Here is a 19346-nt window from a genome sequence, read left to right on the forward strand (position 1 = left end):
TTTCTAATGGATCTTTTAGAGGTGTTTTTAAAATGAATAACCTGTATATATGTGAAGATCATAATATTTTCAATTTTCAATGTTGATCTGTCACGTATAACATAAATATACATTTACTTATACATGTATTAGAGTACTGTGAACCTTGTGCTGTCATGAAGCCAGACATGTCCCCAAACAATCTATCAGCAGTAATAACGATTCTGTTACTTGTTTTTTTACTCCTTATTGTGCCTTAGAGACTTCAGCCTTGGAATCAATCATAAAATAAAATTAATTCCCCTTTTTAAATCTATTGAGATATGACTTCTTAGCATGCTATTACAATGTCCACATTTCCCTTCAGATTTAAATAGTGGGGCAGAACGTAGCCCAGTGGTAAAGTGCTTACTTGATGCGTGGTTGGTCTAGGATCATTGGTTAATTGGGCTATTTCTAGTTCCAGCCAGTGCACCATATCTGGTATATCAAAGGCTGTCGTATGTAGTGTCCTGTCTATGGGATGGTGCATATAGAAGATTCTTTGCTACTAATGGAAAAATGTAGCAGGTTTCATCTCTAAGACTACTAGTATATGTCATAGTACCAAATGTTTGACATCGGTGTGCTCTAGTGGTGTTATTAAACAAAACAAACTTTATTTTATGTAAATGGCTACTTAGGGAAAACCTAATTCAACAAAATTCTGAAAAACATGAGTTATGACATCAATCATTGTAAAACATGAATGATGACACCAAGCTTATTTAGAAATCATTTGATATACATTATCTCACAGACAGAATAATACATACCTTGGCCTTTCTTACACCAACTGTAGAGCACTGGGTAGAATGTAAAAAATAGCCCAGTGTTCCCACCAATGGGGATTGATCCTGGAACCAATCCTTTATCAGGTGAGTGCTGACCACTGGGCCATAAGCTACTCTTTTCAATTTAGCAGCAAGGGATCATTTATATGAAATCATCTCACAGACATAGCCATTGTTACACCAGTTTTGGAGCATTAGCTAGAATGAGAAATAGCCTGATGGGTCCACCGACGGGGATCGATCTAGACTGACGACAAATCAGGCAAGCACTCTACCACTTGGTTACATCCCAACCTTGTATGCATAGGGGGACAATTTGGAAGATCCTTCAGACATAATATAATACTAGTAACTTAAACACATGCCCTACCACCACCATGGGATCAATTCTGGAAGAAGCCATATTAAACTCTTTCTTGGACAAATCCAGGCAGTGAGAATACCATCACATTTAATCTTTGTTAAAATTAAGTAACATTCTGTTTACACCTTTCTTTGAGCACGGCTGACTGACCAATGTTTATAATGCTCACTGATGCACATAATTAAGTGCATCCTCACACAAACTGTCATAAAACTGGTTAATCAAGAAGCAGAATCGATGACAGTGATGTATTTCTTGATAAGTACAGTTTTTGATCTTTGATATTTGTGAATGACCATGCAGTGCTTGCCTCCATGCACGCTGCAGATATGCATGTCATCTGTGAGCACTGATCAATATCCTGGCACTTGTTCTGAAGAATTTAACCATCATTTGTCTATGATTGGCAATACTTACAGGAAGTGGTACGGTCAAACTGTAGTGGAACACACACAGTTTCCTGGTGTCGTACCGTCCGAGTTACTAGTAGTTCTGGATCACAATATTTACCTTTTGTTTAAAAATGGAGAAAATCAATAGCCAGTAATTTTTATGGATTTTAAAGGATTTAATTTGATAATTCTATCACTTGTGAATGACAGAAGATAAAAAAAAAAAAAAACACCCAACATTTGTTTTGATTCTGTGGTGTGTTCGAATGAATGAGAAGTCCTGTTATTCAATTTTATGGATTTTAAAGGATTTTATTTGATAATTCTATCACTTGTGAATGACAGAAGATAAAAAACAAATGACATTTGTTTTGATTTTACGGTGTGTTCGAATGAATGAGAAGTCCTGTTATTCAAATTTGGCTTAAATTTGAATCAATCAATTACAGCAGAGTGACGTGCTCTTGCCGAAGAACTCTCAGAGGCAGACGCCAAATCTTATAGTCGCTCTCATTACTCCAGCATTGTTTGCTATTAGACCACACCGTGCAATGCCGTAAGACATTTCCTAATCTGCATAGATGCGTACGGCGGCGGAGCTGTTCCCATATCTCTGCAGCCATAATTTGATTGTGTGGGATGGAGTGTTCTAACGCAAATTAACATGTTTTCTGCTTACTATGTTATTGCTATGCCAGTCAGTCAAACCCAGGTTGATTCTAACAGATCAGATTTGTGCCAAAGATGTTTGCCAATGAGCTTTTTTTGCCAGGCATTGTGGGAAGCACATGCAGGATTCAAAACGTGTTTACACACAATGTTCATCAAGTGGTGTTTGTTTATTCATCTCTTCTGCTTTACGGTGATACTCTGGCACTCTACAAGAACTGATATTTACACAAACTAAAATCTCAGAACTTGATTTCTGTACACAAACTTACATTTCCAGGAACTAAAATCAGAGCTTGCTTTCTAAGTTAGTGCCACAGCAGTAAAAACTAATTTTGTAATCTAAATTAATTTTTTAATTACATTTTAATTATTGTTAATAATTTATATTTTAACAAAAAAGCAAATTGCTAAGATTACATTTGTAAAAGTGATAATTTAATTTTGATTTTAAAGTAATAATATAAATTTTGTTTAAAGACATATTTGAACCAATTTGAAGCTGGATAAATATGGAATATACTATTTACTAAAATTATTTAGGTTTAACTTAATCAATACTTGAAAGCAATTCTTTTATAAGAGAAACTTTATTAAGAATAAAGTAATATTTGAGTTCTAGATAAAGAATAAATTGACCTATTTTGCCAGTACCTGAGTGGTGATTGAAAACGGTCTGGATTGCATGATCTTTGAAAAGAGAACTGACTCGATGTTAAGACTCATATTCTGGCTTTGTGTATGGTGATCGAATGATGCTCAAAATGTGGTGCCACTTGGATATAATCTTAGATTCCAATAAAGATGTTGGTGCTTCTTTCTGAACACGATGACATTTATTGTGTTGGTGTGCAAGCCAGGGTCAGACATCACTGTCAGTCAAAGGTCTCCAGTTACTTCGGTTTTCCCCTGTATACCAGTAGACGACTGCTTGGTGACAATGTCTGTCAGGATTGTTCATTCTCTGTGAATGGGTAACCGTCACTCTAAAGCCAACTGTGGCAGTGGTGTCAAGTGGTGTGCATGTCTGCACTGTCACCGACGACAGCACCGGGCACACCCCGAAGAGCTTGCCAATGTTGACAGGTAGTCGTGTTTTAGTTTTTCATGTAAAAAATGTCTTGTGCTGAATGAATGAAGCAGCATTGCTTATGTCTGATCTGTGTGTCATGTCATCTCTTCACAGCAGATATTCTTCTGTTATCTTTTGTAATATGTTGTCTGAAATAACGTTTTACACACAGATGTAAAAGCATAAATATTAGTCAAACCTTAGAATAATTGCAGTTTACAATTTTTTATTTAAAAAACACAATTCATACATACATGATTGTTCAGATAGAATGTAATAAAAAGTTATATAGAACAATTACAATTTAAAATTGTAGTTCAAAACAAACAACATAAAATATGATACATTTGGTTAAACTTATAAATTCATGACATAAAGACACAAATATTAGCAAAATTTACCTTTTTAAATTCAAGCTATCAGAATTATTTTCAAATGCATACAAATGCAGGTGATACATTTTGTTAAAATACTAAATGATGGCTATTAAAAGAATAATTTTTTGCTTGCTGGAAATGAAACAAAGTGAATTTGTGAATGTCAGTGTCAGCTACTGATCAATGTTATATAATTGTTCTTATAAAAATACAATAATTCAATTTCTTAATTTGTTTGCAGTAATTTCTATAGTGATGTAGAAGTCCAGTCTGATTCTAGGGATTTCATGCTTGTGTGCACAGCAGGAGTTTCAGAGGTTGACCCCCCCCCCCCCCCCCAATCTCCAAATTAATTTCTGTAATATGTTAAATCATAGTCTAAATATGAGTAACAGTAACTGTTGATGGTTTTACTTTTACATTATTTTATTAAAATGTTTTTGGGTTTTTTACTTTTCATTCACTCTTGTACACAGATGCCTGAGAAAATATAAGAATTAAATGTAATGCTGATTAAATGAAAAAACTAAAAGCTTCTACTTCATAGTAATAATTACTAGTACTACTCGTACTACTACTACTACTTCTAGTAGAAGTAGTAGTAGTAGTAGTAGTAGTAGTACTTAGTAGTAGTAGTACTTAGTAGTAGTAGTAGTAGTAGTACTTAGTAGTAGTAGTAGTAGTAGTAGTACTTAGTAGCAGTAGCAGTAGTAGCAGCAGCAGCAGCAGCAGCAGCAGTAGCAGCAGTAGCAGTAGTAGCAGTAGTAGTAGCAGCAGCAGCAGCAGTAGTAGCAGCAGTAGTAGGAGTAGTAGCTGTAGCTGTAGCTGTAGCTGTAGCTGTAGCAGTAGCTGTAGCAGTAGCAGTAGCAGTAGCAGTAGCAGTAGCAGTAGCTGTAGCTGTAGCTGTAGCAGTAGCAGTAGCTGTAGCAGTAGCTGTAGCTGTAGCAGTAGCTGTATCAGTAGCTGTAGCTGTAGCAGTAGCTGTAGCAGTAGCTGTAGCTGTAGCAGTAGCTGTAGCTGTAGCAGTAGCAGTAGCTAGTGGTGGTGGTGGTGGTGGTGGTGGTGGTGGTAGTAGTAGTTGTAATTAGCATTTCTTACTGTCATTATTCTGGTTGTATCAATGTGATGAAATTACTAGAAGAATAACAAACCCGTGAAACTATGTGCTTCACTTTGATACATAGGAAATTGCATAAAGAGTAAGGATACTTTGCTCCTGTATGATTCCCTTTGAAAGGCCCTTGGAGGCTGTCCATTTGGATTATATTGCCAATCCATAACGTCTAATGTTCTGTGACAGCAATGTAATCCTACTCTTGCCATCCGTCTGGCTTGTCTACACTTTGTTGTGTGGACATTTCCAACAAGTAATTATTGTTGCCATGACCACAGTTTTCCTCTTGATTCCACTATTTAGGAAGTGGCATCAACTGGATATGTGTGACATTTTTCTGTTTAGCAAAACTCCTATTTTTGTTTTTCTTCTTATTTTTTGTAGACAGACTATATCCTAAAAGAATGAAATGGTGTGATAGTTACATAATTGTGAAGTGTTTTGTTTAACAAAGCTCTTTATTTTTTCCTTTATTTTTTTATTTTTAGACAAACCATGTCCTAAAAGAATAAAACGGTGTTATAGTTACATACATGTAGTAGGTGTTTAAATAAAATTTAGTTAAGTGGTTAAATTCAAATTGTTTTAATTATTGCTTATGATTTTACTTACTATTTTATAAAGCTATGACATTATGTGCACAAAAATGTAAACACCCTCGTCAAGAGGTGTGCCCAGAACAGCATGCTTGAACCTTGATTGGATATATATGCACGGAAATAAGTTGAAATGAAATGAAAGAAGAGCAAGACCATTTTAATGTTAATACAATGATACCTCTCAAGACCGGACCTGCTATAAATCGGAATTCCCTTAAAACCGGACGTCTTACAAAGTCACGTTCTAAAAAGAAGGACAAAATTTAACCTCTCCCAGATCCCTCTTAAAACTGGACATTTGTCTTGGTTCCAAGGGTGTCCGGTTTAGAGGGGTTTCACTGTACATGTATTAAAATACCATTTTTATCTAATCTTGACATGGTCAAAAGGTGAAGCACAGATGTGACTTTACTCAACTGTTCTAGTCATGTTCTAGTCAGCTTTATAGTGTTTTTACATTTTGTTCTGGGACTCACAAATTATAAGATGTAAATCATTTTGAAAATTACTTCTGGATATTTGTTTCAGTGTATCCATGTAATTCTTGTTATGTCAGATGAAGGTATGGAAAATCCCAAATTCATAGCCATTGAAATAAAATTGTACTTATGAATCATACTTAAGAAATAAAACTCTAGGACTAGGAAGAAGAAGTTTGTTTTGTTTAAAGACACCACTAGAGCACATTGATTTTATTAATCATTGGCTATTGGATGTCCAACAATTGGTAATTTTGACATATAGTCTCGGAGAGGAAACACACTACATTTTTTCATTAGTAGCAAGGGATCTTTTATATGCACCAAATATACCAGTCGTGGTGCACTGGTTGGAAACTCTAGGAGTGTAAATCCCAAAGTTATTACCATAATATTAAAATCATTCTTCAGAGATAAAAGCTAACATTGGAAGGAGTGTAAATCCCAGTCATTATCATAAGAATAGAATCACAGTCATTAATTATACTAGTAAAATGAAATCATACTTCAGAAATATGTAAAACCCTACAAGAGATGCAGTATAAAAATCCCTAAGACATTACCAGTAGAAGGAAATCATACTTCAGAAAAAACAAGCCCTGCACTGGATGGAGTGTAAATCATAGTCATTACCAAAAGAATAAAAGCATACTTCTGAAATATGTAAAACCCAAAACTGGATGGAATATAAGATCCCCAAGACATTACCAAATAAAACCCTGCGTTGGAGGGAGTTGATATAACTCACTGGTAAAGAGCTTGTCTGTGGTACATTTTCACATGTACTATAAAGACCACACATGTACATGCATGCTAGCACACATGTATGCACGCATGCACACACATGCACACACATGCACACACGTATGCGCGCACACACACACAGTGTACATGTGCGCACACACACACAAACACACACAAATACACACACACACACAAACACACGCACACATGCACACACAAAGACACAAACACACAAACACACACACACAGTCACACACACACACACACACACACACACACACACACACACACACACACAAACACACGCACATGCACACAAACACAAACACACACACATACACACACAGATCTGTTGAAAGACTGGAGGCTAGAACACTTGTTTTTCCCTCATCCACATCCTCAGCAGTGTCTAATTTCAGGTACATCAAAGGCTGTGGTATGTACTGTCAGCCTATGAGAACATGCATATAAAAATAACTTGCCAGTGATAGAAATAAGCAAAATTGTTCATTAGTCTACAGGGCAAGTACATCTAGAAATCTACTTGTCCACCAATATTTTCACTTGTCCACCAATATTTTCACTTGTCCAAAAAGATGGTTTGTTTTATTGAAGTGCAAGGATGATGCTCAAAATTAAACTGCATTGAAAATTTTTACTTGTCCATAGGACAACCATTAAGGTAAAATTTGTTTGTCGAAGCACATTTTCACTTGCCAGGAAAAACAGACAAGTGCTTGCTTTAAAGACTGCTTGCTGCTTTTCAGAAGGAATAGTATGTGTGGTGGAGGTAGATTTTCTCTCACTTTATCGCGATCAAGTTTGAAATAACAATATGTTACACACCAAACATTAAAAATGTGCGGAGGTGTCAGTAAAGACATATTTCTTTCTGTTCCTCGGGACTTCTACAATGTTTTTGTAAATCCACTAGCCATGGGATCAGTGATTTTAAAATTTACTAGCCATAGTTAAAAATTCACTAGCCCTACTTTACTTTAAATTAATACAACAGGGCTTCTAGAATTTTAATAAAATCCACTAGCCATAGGATCAGTGATTTAAAAAATATACTAGTCAGTTAAAAATTTACTAGCCCTACTTTACTTTTAAGTTAATACAATTTTACTAAATAATAGTAATAATCAGATATATCACCTAAAGAGGGAGATAGAACTTAGAAACACTAACATAAGGGTTGGAGTGGGGTCAGTATATTCATATTTACAAAATAGACTTAACTGCAACATTTGACAATGTTTTGTTTTTCACTACCCCTTGGGCATGATGATAGTAGTTATTTACTAGTCCAACATTGAATTTCACTAGCCATGTGAATGGGGCTACCATAATCTAGAAGCCATGCTGTTCCTGTGTAGTGGCTGATAAAACTAACAGCCTGGGTATATCCATTACAAAATACTCATTACGCTTTCCTTTAGAAAATCATTTTCTTACAACTCGATGCACTGTTTTAGCTTCAGTCAATTGGTAGACCTTTCTAAAAGTTATCATTTTTTTTTTTTAAGTATTGCTAGTGTATTGAGCAAATGAAGAATAAAATAGAACTAGAAGAAAGTTTATTACATACCTATTCAATCTTACTATAGTGAAAAAGACATTTTGAAAGCATGTGATAAATTTATTTTGTATCACACATATGTGTGATCTGGCCCTCAACTTTGAAATGGGGAATTCCCTCTTTATTTTTACTGCAGTTAGTGCCTTTTATTTACTGATGTCATAGATCTATATGATTTACAAATTACTTCACATCATATTTGAAACATTACACAAGTCTGCCGCAGGAAATCCATGAAAGGAGTTTTGATCATAAATTTAACAAAGTGTTAAATTAAAAAAAACGTTTTGGTAAAACATGCAAGAAGGTATGTAATAAATACAGAACTTCACGTAAGTTGTTTTCACTTTCTATTGCAATCGTTTATTTTGCGAAAGAACATATCCAGTCTAATTGTATATTTTCTTGCGCAGAATAAACTTGTGTAATAAATAGGAAGCGAAAACAACGTATGTAAAGTTCTGTATTTATATAATACATATGGGGTGAGGGGGAGGAAGTTGAGATGATTTTATGGATCTGGTTTCAACAAACATTATCCTTATAAATGTTGTTTGTATTACTTACATGAATTACTAATGATTACTATTGTTATGCCCTGTTGTAAAGCACTTGTCTGATGCACAGTCAGTCTGGGATCGATCCCCATTGGTGGGCTTATTGGGCTATTTTTCATCACAACTAATATGTGCTATGCTGTCTGGGATGGTGCATATAAAAGATCCCTTGCCACTAATGGAAAAATGTAGCAGGTTTTGTCTCTAAAACTATTTGTCAAAAATTACAAAATGTTTAACATCCAATAGCCGATGATTACCGGTAATAAATCAATCAATGTGCTCTAGTGGTGTTGTTAAACAAAACAAACTTTTCAAACTTTTACTACTGTTACTTCCATTAAAGAGACATACCCTAGTTTTTAAACACTAAAGCATACTGTTTACTATTAAAGCCTTTTCTTGAGAACTGAAATCATACTTTACTTAGATTATCCATTTCTGTACATTCGAAGTGTGTTTGGTCATCCTGGTATTTTTAATATCACAAAATGCATTTCTCATATTTTTAAAAACGCACATGCGTCTGAGAAGTAACAGTTATGGAGTCGAGTTTTGGTCTATTTTTAGAGGGTATTTCACCATTTCAAAGTCACAGACTCATGTTTCACTCAATTGTAACTTTATCCAAATGTGTTACAGGTTTGTAGACTTAACTAAACTTATTGTTATTTTTCACGGGTTGAAACTAGGGTCTGTCCCTTTAAGCAGCATGATGTGTTTGGCCAAATGAAGTCACAGATGCTCTTGTTCGAGCTGAAGTCTAAATGTTCTAAATGTTCTAAATGTCATCTTGTCTGAATCGTCTACATCAATGTCACACTTGAGATGCTGTGACAGAATACAGCTATTTTGAAAGAAAAAAATCTGTATTCTTTGTTCAATAGCTTTGGATTAGACTCATTGGGAATTGGGAATCAGGAAATGAATTCTGTTTTCTTGAAGCAGCAACTCTGGATAAGACTTATTGGGAATCTGGGAATCAGGAAATAAGTCAGTGTGTTAAAGCACCAATGGCTATCAATCATTATTAAAGTTTTATTTTTAACATCAATGACCTGATTTCTGTAATCGATGACTTTTAATATTTTGTTGGCGTGTTCTTCTGGTTGGTCTGTAATTGTGTCCTTTTCCCCCAGCAACTGCAGCAAGATTGAGTTTGTAAAGACCATTATTGCATGTTATATTCATGATGTTTACCTGCTTTTAAGTCTCATACAATCTTTTCAATGGTTGAAATTATTTCATTACTGTTAAGGCTTCACAATGCTTGATTCATCCATCTCTAAGAATATTATGAATAGTTTACACAAATTTCAGATTTTTGCTTGGAAAACTGTAGTTAGAGTGTTATAACTGAAGTTAAAATATGGTTAAATATTTTTAGCGAAACAACGTCAAGGTCATCTGAACATTTGTTAATTTTTATTAATTTTTTTTAAATTGCTTTTTATTCTTGATTCTTTTTAAGGATGGCATTCATAGATATAGGTGTTTGACAAGTAATTATTTCAGCTGCACACCATTTTATCCCATAAATTAAGATCATTTTAAATTTTCATTTTAACTTATTTAATGCTTATATCCAATTAAGGTTCAAGCATGCTGTCCTGGGCACACACCTCAGCTATCTGGGTTGTCTGTCCAGGACAGTGGGTTAGTTATTAGTTGGTTAGTGGTTATTGAGAGAGAATAGGGTGTAGTGGTTGTTAAAACTCACTCTGTGTGGGAGCCGGTACTGGGCTGCGAACCCTGTACCTACCAGCCTTATATCCGATGGCTTAAACATGATGCCACTGAGGCTGGTTAAATTTTCAATTAAAGAAGTGAAATGCTTAAATACACATTAACTCTTGTTAGTCTTTAAACAGCTCACCACTATGCTTTTCCACGGCTAGGTAGAAATTTAGTAACAGTTAAACAAAATGATCATTATTGTTTTAAATGGCTATAAGCTGAAAACACAAAACAAAAACCAGAAAACATTGTCATTAATTATGTAATATGCTATAGATGAAAAGGCATTATTGAATACATTTTTGAGGAGTGTCTTGTCAATTGAGACAAGTTTATAAGGCTGTACCCAGTGTTTGAAATAACCACTTGTCCATTTGTCCTGACAAGTAATTATCTGCTCAGACAAGCAAAATGTACCGGAGTGGTTGTCCAATGGACAATACAGATTTATAATGCTGTGTCATATTGAGCAATAAAAAACATTGTCCTTGCACTTAAATAAAACTAACAGCCTATTTGGACAATTGGAAATACTGGTGGACAAGTAGATTTCTAGATGTACTTGTCTGATAGATTAGTAAAACATTCTGCCTATTTCTATCATTGCAGTGTGTATCAAAACATGTAAATGCAACTTTTACATTAAGGCTGAAATGTTGTTGACAATTGAAGAATTTCTGTGAATCTTACCACCTCACAGTTTAACACACAAATATATATTTTTTTTACTTGGTTTAAAGGGTAATCTGTTATGACAAATTATTCGTTGGTATGAGACAAACAGCTCTACTTGTACCCAGTGGTACACACATTGAGGAAAACATTACTTTTCCATCTCATTTATTGCCTGTTCATCCAGTGTGATTCTAGCTCCCATCTCCACTGAGATAGCGTCAATATTGATCTATGCGTGCCTGCATTCCAAGCGACAACTGGACGGTGCTTTTACTGGGAAGAGTAAGTTTACTACAAGAAATCGTGGATTAGACACCAAATCAGTCACTCAATCTTCATTGGATTGTCTTTGCCTGGCCATGGAAAGCCCATTCTAATCCATGTAGTATTTGATCAGACATGACGAAAATTGCCATATAGCTGTGTGTTTGGGATGATTATTCTTTATGCAAGTCCAGGGAGAGACACAGAGAAAGAAAACCAGTGTGTGTTTGTGTGTGTGTGTGTGTGTGTGTGTGTGTGTGTGTGTGTGTGTGTGTGTGTGTGTGTGTGTGTGTGTGTGTGTGTGTGTGTGTTTGTGTGTGTGCATTCTTGTGCAAATCAATGTCCTGTGACTCGTGGAAAAATGTTCATCCAAGTTATACATTTTAATGAGATTTACGTAGCATCAGAGTTATTTATAGAAGCTTGTGTGTGACATTGCATGAGCTGGTTTTTAAGATTCGCCTACACATTCATCGATGTACCATCCCACACAGTGTCACTTATTGACCATCATTTCCACTTGCCCCCCCCCCCCCCCCCCAAAAAAAAATAAAAATAATCAACTGTATTTTAGTATTTCAGATTGCATCATATTTCTATTATCACATTTGTGAAAGAATAATTTATTTTATTTTAACAAAATGGTTTATGAGGGGCAAAAATGAATCTTCTAATACTGTGATTTTAATGTAAGTAGTTAACTAAATGTTATTTAATAATTCAATATATTTGGTCAAATCTACTCTAGAGTATATACTACCAAATCAAATCCCATAGACGACAGTAGTAACACATGTGGTTATCTGCAGCGTATCAATCGAAATAAATACCACAGGTATAAATACTACCATCCCTCACCCTTAAAGTGAATCAGAAAAAAATTGGGGGTCAAGGTGCTCATTTCAGAGATAATGGGTAGCGTCTGTTGCTACTCTAGTTCTGCACAAAATTTGAGTACTTTTTTCACAGGTACCCCATACATGTTTCAAGCACAAGGCTACTTGACATAGTGGTACTAGATGAAATAAAATTGCATACATTTTCTGCGCAGAAAAAACTATTTTTTTTTTTATAACCAACACTCACATTTATAACCAATCACAGGACTTTTGGTGTTAACTTCTCTATCAAAAGTTTGATGCACCTTGAACTTTGACCCAGCCAGATTTTATTTGGTTTAATACTACCTCTAGACAAGGTGACCGTTAAGGATTATAATCAAAGTGTCTTCATAGAAATAAACATAAAAACAGATATTTGTGACTTTTCCACTTTTTTGTGTGTTTTAACAAACATCATGATGGCAAACTTTGATTATGTCATATATTTTACAAGAAGACTAAAAAAAAAGTTTCTATAAATACAGGGAGTTATCTCTGCAAGGCTTGAACTTGCTTGAACTTGCAACACCGATGGCAATTTTAAGACTGCATATAGCAGTGTGTTGAAAGTTAACTTTTGCAGCAAATAAATATGACTCCGTGGTTGCATATAGACATATTTCAAATGTACAAATGTTAAATACTGTCAGATATATATATATATATATTTTGTTGTTGTTGTTGTTGTTGTTGAGGAGATTTACCGACAGCAGTAATTTTTATCCAGCAGCACAAAAGTACTGCTGGCGATGCAATTTATATCTCAAAAACAGCAAATTGCCGTTGGTGCCGTTGTTAAGTTGAAGTGCTGCTCTGGCACCACGTTATGGTAAATGTCAATGGGATTACTTTTTATGGTGACTAGTAAAATAAAAAATCTGATGAAATGTATTTTGTTTTTTGGTTTATTGACATAACAGATATATACTCAACAACGAAAGTTTAGCTAATGTTAAAAGAAATGGCATAACATTTATAAATGAACCTATTTTTATTAATTAGTAATTAGTACAAACAACATAAACTCATCAACCTTTGCCTTAACACAACAGGAGGACCTGGTTTTCTTTTAAGTTTATTCAACCATGGCAAGTTTAGACGTCATAAAAGATATTTGCTAAACTTTCGTTGTTGAGTATATAACATATTTTTAAAAAATTTGTTTTAATCTAACATAACATTAGACCAGCAAACTGATGTCTTTGAGTACATGCTGATTTTCTGTAGTTCAGGGATAGACTCTACATCTGGGTCATGTACAATTTTGCTTTTAAAGACGACCTAACAAATGGGTCAGTTTTCCTCAAATCCCAGAACCATCTTACAGTAATGAGATTTTCCAGGAATTATCTACAATTGAGTGTTAATCAGAAGACATTTTGTTACATTGAGGGTTAAAAAGATGACGCTGCTGTCTACACCCCTGAGGGAAGATAGCCTTAAAATCATAAAATTGGTTTAAGCCTTGTGTCTGCCGTAAGACTTCATAAACCTAACTTGTTTGTCATCTTGGTCCATAATGAATTAATGTGTCTGGTCAATACCATGGATGTGATAGATTTTCAAGATCCATGTGAATACCTTCTTTGATCTGGAACTATTCCAATCACACATTTAGTTACAAATATATGTTAATTAATATTCAAAATTAATATTAAATTTAAAATAAACTATCATTATGCAAATTAATATTCATGCTACCTATTATTAAAATGTATTAAAGTTTACTGCAAAATATATTAGCACCCTTAGTGCATCTTTTGACTATATTGCCAAGATATAAAAGTTGATCTTTTATAAATGTTAATTTATAAAGTTGATAGCTTTAATGAGTGAACAATGCTTTGTATTGAACTCCATTGAAAATGCACCATCTGATTTTTAGCTGTTATTGCTATCACTTGTGTGAGGTTGCTATAAAAGCATTCATAACCCTAACCCATGTTATTCAATTTAATCTGTTAAATGTATTATTATTTTTTCCCATATTCTTTTCACATCTACATATTTGACTGGTGCATTAGGGTTCAGTATATATACATATACGTGTGTGTGTGCGTGTGCGTGTGTGCGTGCATGTGCGTGTGTGTGTGTGTTATTAAAAGAAAGGAAAAAGGAAACATTTATAAAATGGTGATTTGGGTTACCAGAAACCAAACATCTATGAACATTAATGTATCCATAACAAAGATTCTTTTACTAACCAGTACATGTAATACAAAACAGGGTCAAAAAATGTCACAAACATTTCCATCAAACTGACAGCCATCAATGTATAAAATGACAATGGAAAAACATATATGAACTGTTTGGCTATATACAATGTACATACATATTACAAAACTGAACATTATTTTCTTCTTCTTTATTTTGTAGCCACAAGAACCAAATAACCTCATGGCTTCCCCCACGAGACAGCTGGGATTCGGATATTGGCCTTCCGTATGGCTGGGAAACTGGGATAGATAAGAACGACAAACCCTACTATATCAAGTAAGTTCACTTTTCTTCTTCATGTAGTACAACCTAGAGGTGCCACGGTACAGTCAAAACCATACTGTGATATATTTTGATAAAACAAATCATATTGCAATATGTATTGCAATGTATAGTTGATGTTATTTAAATTGAATATTTATGTTTTTTTGTTTTTAATGAAAGCAGAAAGGACTTTATTAGTTTCAGTTGTCATGCTAAATTATTTAGACCATGGGCCTAATTCACTAAACTCTCACAACTTTGCGATCTCGCAGTGCAATGCTAAAAGACTTACAAAGAGGATGCTTTGTTGTCTAGCAGAACCTGAGAGAGCTTTGTGAATTAGGCCCCAGATGTTTCTTCAAGAAGGGGTGGGACGTAGCCCAGTTGTACAGTGTTCGCTCGATGCGCGGTCAGTTTGGGATTGATCCCCGTCGGTGGACCCATTGGGCCATTTCTCGTTCCAGCCAGTGCTCCACAACTGGGACCGGCCTCGGTGGCATCGTGGCAGGCCATCGGTCTACAGGCTGGTAGGTACTGGGTTCGGATCCCAGTCGAGGCATAGGATTTTTAATCCAGATACCGACTCCAAACCCTGAGTGAGTGCTCCGCAAGGCTCAATGGGTAGGTGTAAACCACTTGCACCGACCAGTGATCCATAACTGGTTCAACAAAGGCTATGGTTTGTGCTATCCTGCCTGTGGGAAGCGCAAATAAAAGATCCCTTGCTGCTAATCGGAAGAGTAGCCCATGTAATGGCGACAGCGGGTTTCCTCTCAAAATATGTGGTCCTTAACCATATGTATGACGCCATATAACCGTAAATAACAAAATGTGTTGAGTGCGTCGTTAAATAAAACACTTCTTTCTTCTTTCTTTTCCACAACTGGTACATCAAAGGCCATGGTATGTGCTATCCTGTCTATGGGATGGTGCATATAAAAGATCCCTTGCTGGTAATCGAAAAGAGTAGCCCATGAAGTGAAGTTTTCTCCCTCAATATCTGTGTGGTCCTTAACCATATGTCCGATGCCATATAACCGTAAATAAAATGTGTTGAGTGTGTCGTTAAATAAAACATTTCCTTTCATTCCTTTCCTTTCTTCAAGAAAATCAGCATGTATCTACTACTTCATGATTCAGTGCTGCACTCTGTGCTGTTACAATGTCCCCATCTCCTGGATTTTGCCTGTGTCCTTCGGGTTTTTTTGTGTTTTTTTCAGATGTAAATTTTCCCAAACAGTACTTTTTGCATTTTTTATTAAAAATTAATTTGTATTCCATTATATGACAACTAGTCATGAACACAGCTCTGATATAAATACAAATCATATAAAGACCTATCTGCAAAGAATTAAAGGTGATCTTCATTATAAATTGCAAAATAAGAAGAACAGTTATTGACCTCACCATTTAAGGGGAGCTAAAACTCGCTCTCTATCACTTCCCTGAGTTCTACGAGAGTCATTTTTAGCTCCCCATAACAGGGATTTACCGGACGCACAAAACTTGCGTATAGGACGCACTAAAACTTAACTGGACCCGCAAAAATAGAGATACTGCGTCCCGTGGGACGCATAAAATATCTGACATTTTCAGTAACCCTGTCCACTATCAAAGACCGATCATTCTGTGTAACACACTATTTCTTTTCTACCTATAAACTGCGTATTCAAATGGGGATTCCCCATATCGAAAACAAAAAGTTTTAATCTCTGGGAACACTGCGTCTTTATCCTTTGCTGCTCTTAATCGGGTAAAGTTGGTAATTTCCGGAAAGAGATCGCGGATTTGCGATCATTCGGAACTTCTCGTCAACAGGCCGAACACAATCGGAAATTCCCGGGCGAATAAAACAAATTGGTTAAATGTTCTGATTTGCATTAACAAACAAGTAGCACGATTCATAAACAACGCATGGTGTTGTGAGTGTAATTTAGCTTGCATGAAATGGTTCAAATAATTATACAGATCAAAGTGATGATAGATTTCCAACCGACATTCTAAACTTGCTTGAGTATTTTGATGTTGTTTTCAACCCTTCCAGATACCCTGATGCGTCAAGTCAAGTGCATTATGGCACAGAGCAGCTGTCAACATTATGCAATTTTTATGTTGATCTTGTGAACAAGGACAGGGTTACTGCACATTTCCTGCTGTTCAAACATTTAGCAAAATCTTACAGGTCTCTCACTTTTGAAAACGTCTTAAAGCTTTTAATCAGCGATTTCCACGATCAGTATCCAGACTTCATACTTCTTGCCAAAATAGCATTGATCTTACCTGTGTCTTCTGTGCCTTGCGAGAGAGGCTTTTCAGTCCAGAATTCAATAAAGGACAAAGTTAGAAACAGACTAAGCCCCGAAAGATTCAACAGGTTGATGTTTATTAAACTGGTGGGTCCCAGTATAGAACACTTTAACTTTGTCAAAGCAGCGAAAGCATTTAGTGCTATGAAAGACCGAGTTCATTGATTCACAGAAAACACATTATGCTATGAAGTTGAAAGACACAAGTTTACTGATTTATAATAAAAGGTAAAAAACCCACAAAAAAACACAGCTTGTTAAATTTACTTTAATGAAACATATAGTATACACGTGATTTGTTGTCTGCAGCTCTCTGTCGTTTGTGTGGTTTTGGGACCCTTTGTTTTCAGGTTGGGACCCCCAGAAAAGAAAGAGGTGAGTCCAAGGGACCCCCATTTCGGAAAAACAAGGTAAATCCCTGCCATAACATGTGAATTTATATTGTATCAGTATAATATCTTAAATGGCTCCCCATAATCTATGTTAGGGAAGCAATTAATCACTCTCCTCAATTTTTTTTCACAGCAAGATCTGCAATTTTAGTGTAATAATAATTATCCACGTAACGTTTATTTTTCAGTCTATAGTCATATGAATCACCACCACCTTTAGTTTAATTTCAAGTCGATTGCTAGAGTGTCTTATGTAACATGACAACTTCGAAAAGAAAAAAAATTGAGATTCTAATTCAATACCACAAACTAGCAACATCAGTTACACATTGTAGGTGTTAATAACAAAGGATACATCTGAACTTGTTGTCTAGTGACCAGGTTCGTGCATCCTCTTCATTGACATTATAATATATAAGGCTTCCTTGCTTGGGTTGCTGATACAAAATACTATATTGTGTATCAAGACTTCAGAATAAATATGATTTTTCCCACTCCTGATGGATTGTAGAATAAGAACCACCATAAGGAGAAAGGATTTTGGTTAATCCTGCTTAGGCTGAGTACTAAGTTCATTAACACAACAACAGTTTATCTGCCTTCTGCTAATCATAGTTCTGTATATTGTCAAGTGTAGCCACGTGGGTTACATTTTTTCTTATCCCTGCAAATGCAAGATGGAACTAGCTTATGTGGTTGTGCTTGATAACAAAGGGAGCTGTTGTTATGTGTACAAACTCATCAATAGGCTTGACCAGGATAAAATTTAATATCTTTTTTCATTAAAACTAAAATAAATTTTATCCCACATTCGAGCAAGAAGAATGATACTGTTCATATTTGGTATGGACAGTCTTAAGCCTACCACATACGAGAGATATCAGCTGAGCAAAACGTTACTTGAGACGTTTGGTTCAGTTGTGATGCGAGGTCGGTCTGGGATTGATTCCCGTCGGTGGACCCATCAGGCTATTTCTCATTCCAGCCAGTGTACCACGACTGGTATATCAAAGGCCGTGGTTTGTGCTATTCTATCAGTGAGAAAGTGCATATAAAAGATCCCTTGCTGCTAATGGAAAAATATAACGGGTTTCCTCTAATGACTACGAGTCAGAATTACCAAATGTTTGACATCCAATAGCCGATGATTGATTAATCAATGTGCTCTAGTGGTGTCGTTAAACAAAACAAACTTCCCTCTCTTTTGCTCAGTTGATAGCTCTTGTGTGCGTGCAATTTTGCTGTTTCTCGTGGTCGTGAGGATAATATGTTATCATGTTTGATATTTTTGGTCAAGTGTGGCAAAAATCTCACCATGTGCGAGCTACGTGAGTTATCAGCTGACCTGAATTTACCATCTGACCAATGGAAACATGAAAATTGTGTCAGAGTGATGACATTGTGACAGTCATACACAAACTAGCTCAACACTTAGCTTATCATACGTGTGCTGTGAAATTGTTATGAGCTAAAAGCTGATCAAAATGTCTCAAGTAACTTTTTGCTCAGCTGTTAACTATCATCTGCGATAGGCTCAAAGAAGAAGCCTGTTGGTGTATGTGAGTTGGTGATGTGAAGTCATCAAGAGATAAGATTCAGATTAATAAAAAAAAAAAAATGAAAACCTGCATTATAAAACTTATCTTATTAATTTGTAGTATTAAATTTGATTTAACATTTGAAATATGATAGTATAACTTATTTATGATAAAATGGTGAAATAAAGAAGTTACTTATTCAGCCATCTTTATTGTTTCGTGTAAAATCATAGTTTATTTAGCAAATTGATGAGAGAAAAAGACTGAGAAAGCCTCATCCCAGGTTGAAATTTCCACCACCTCAGGTGTAC

At 35.4% G+C, this 19346-nt stretch overlaps 1 protein-coding gene across 2 annotated transcripts in view; it reads left to right on the top strand.

Annotated features, from left to right (window-relative positions):
• The window catches only part of LOC121374154, a 251009-nt gene that overhangs the window by 107005 nt on the left and 124658 nt on the right, over positions 1 to 19346 (top strand). For both annotated transcript variants that reach the window (XM_041501121.1, XM_041501122.1), the window contains exon 3: positions 14695 to 14811. In XM_041501121.1, the coding sequence (XP_041357055.1) occupies positions 14695 to 14811 (117 nt within the window). The remainder of the gene's footprint in view (positions 1 to 14694; positions 14812 to 19346) is intronic.

Source organism: Gigantopelta aegis, chromosome 6, assembly GCF_016097555.1.
Source record: "Gigantopelta aegis isolate Gae_Host chromosome 6, Gae_host_genome, whole genome shotgun sequence".
Taxonomy (NCBI): Eukaryota; Metazoa; Mollusca; class Gastropoda; order Neomphalida; family Peltospiridae; genus Gigantopelta; species Gigantopelta aegis.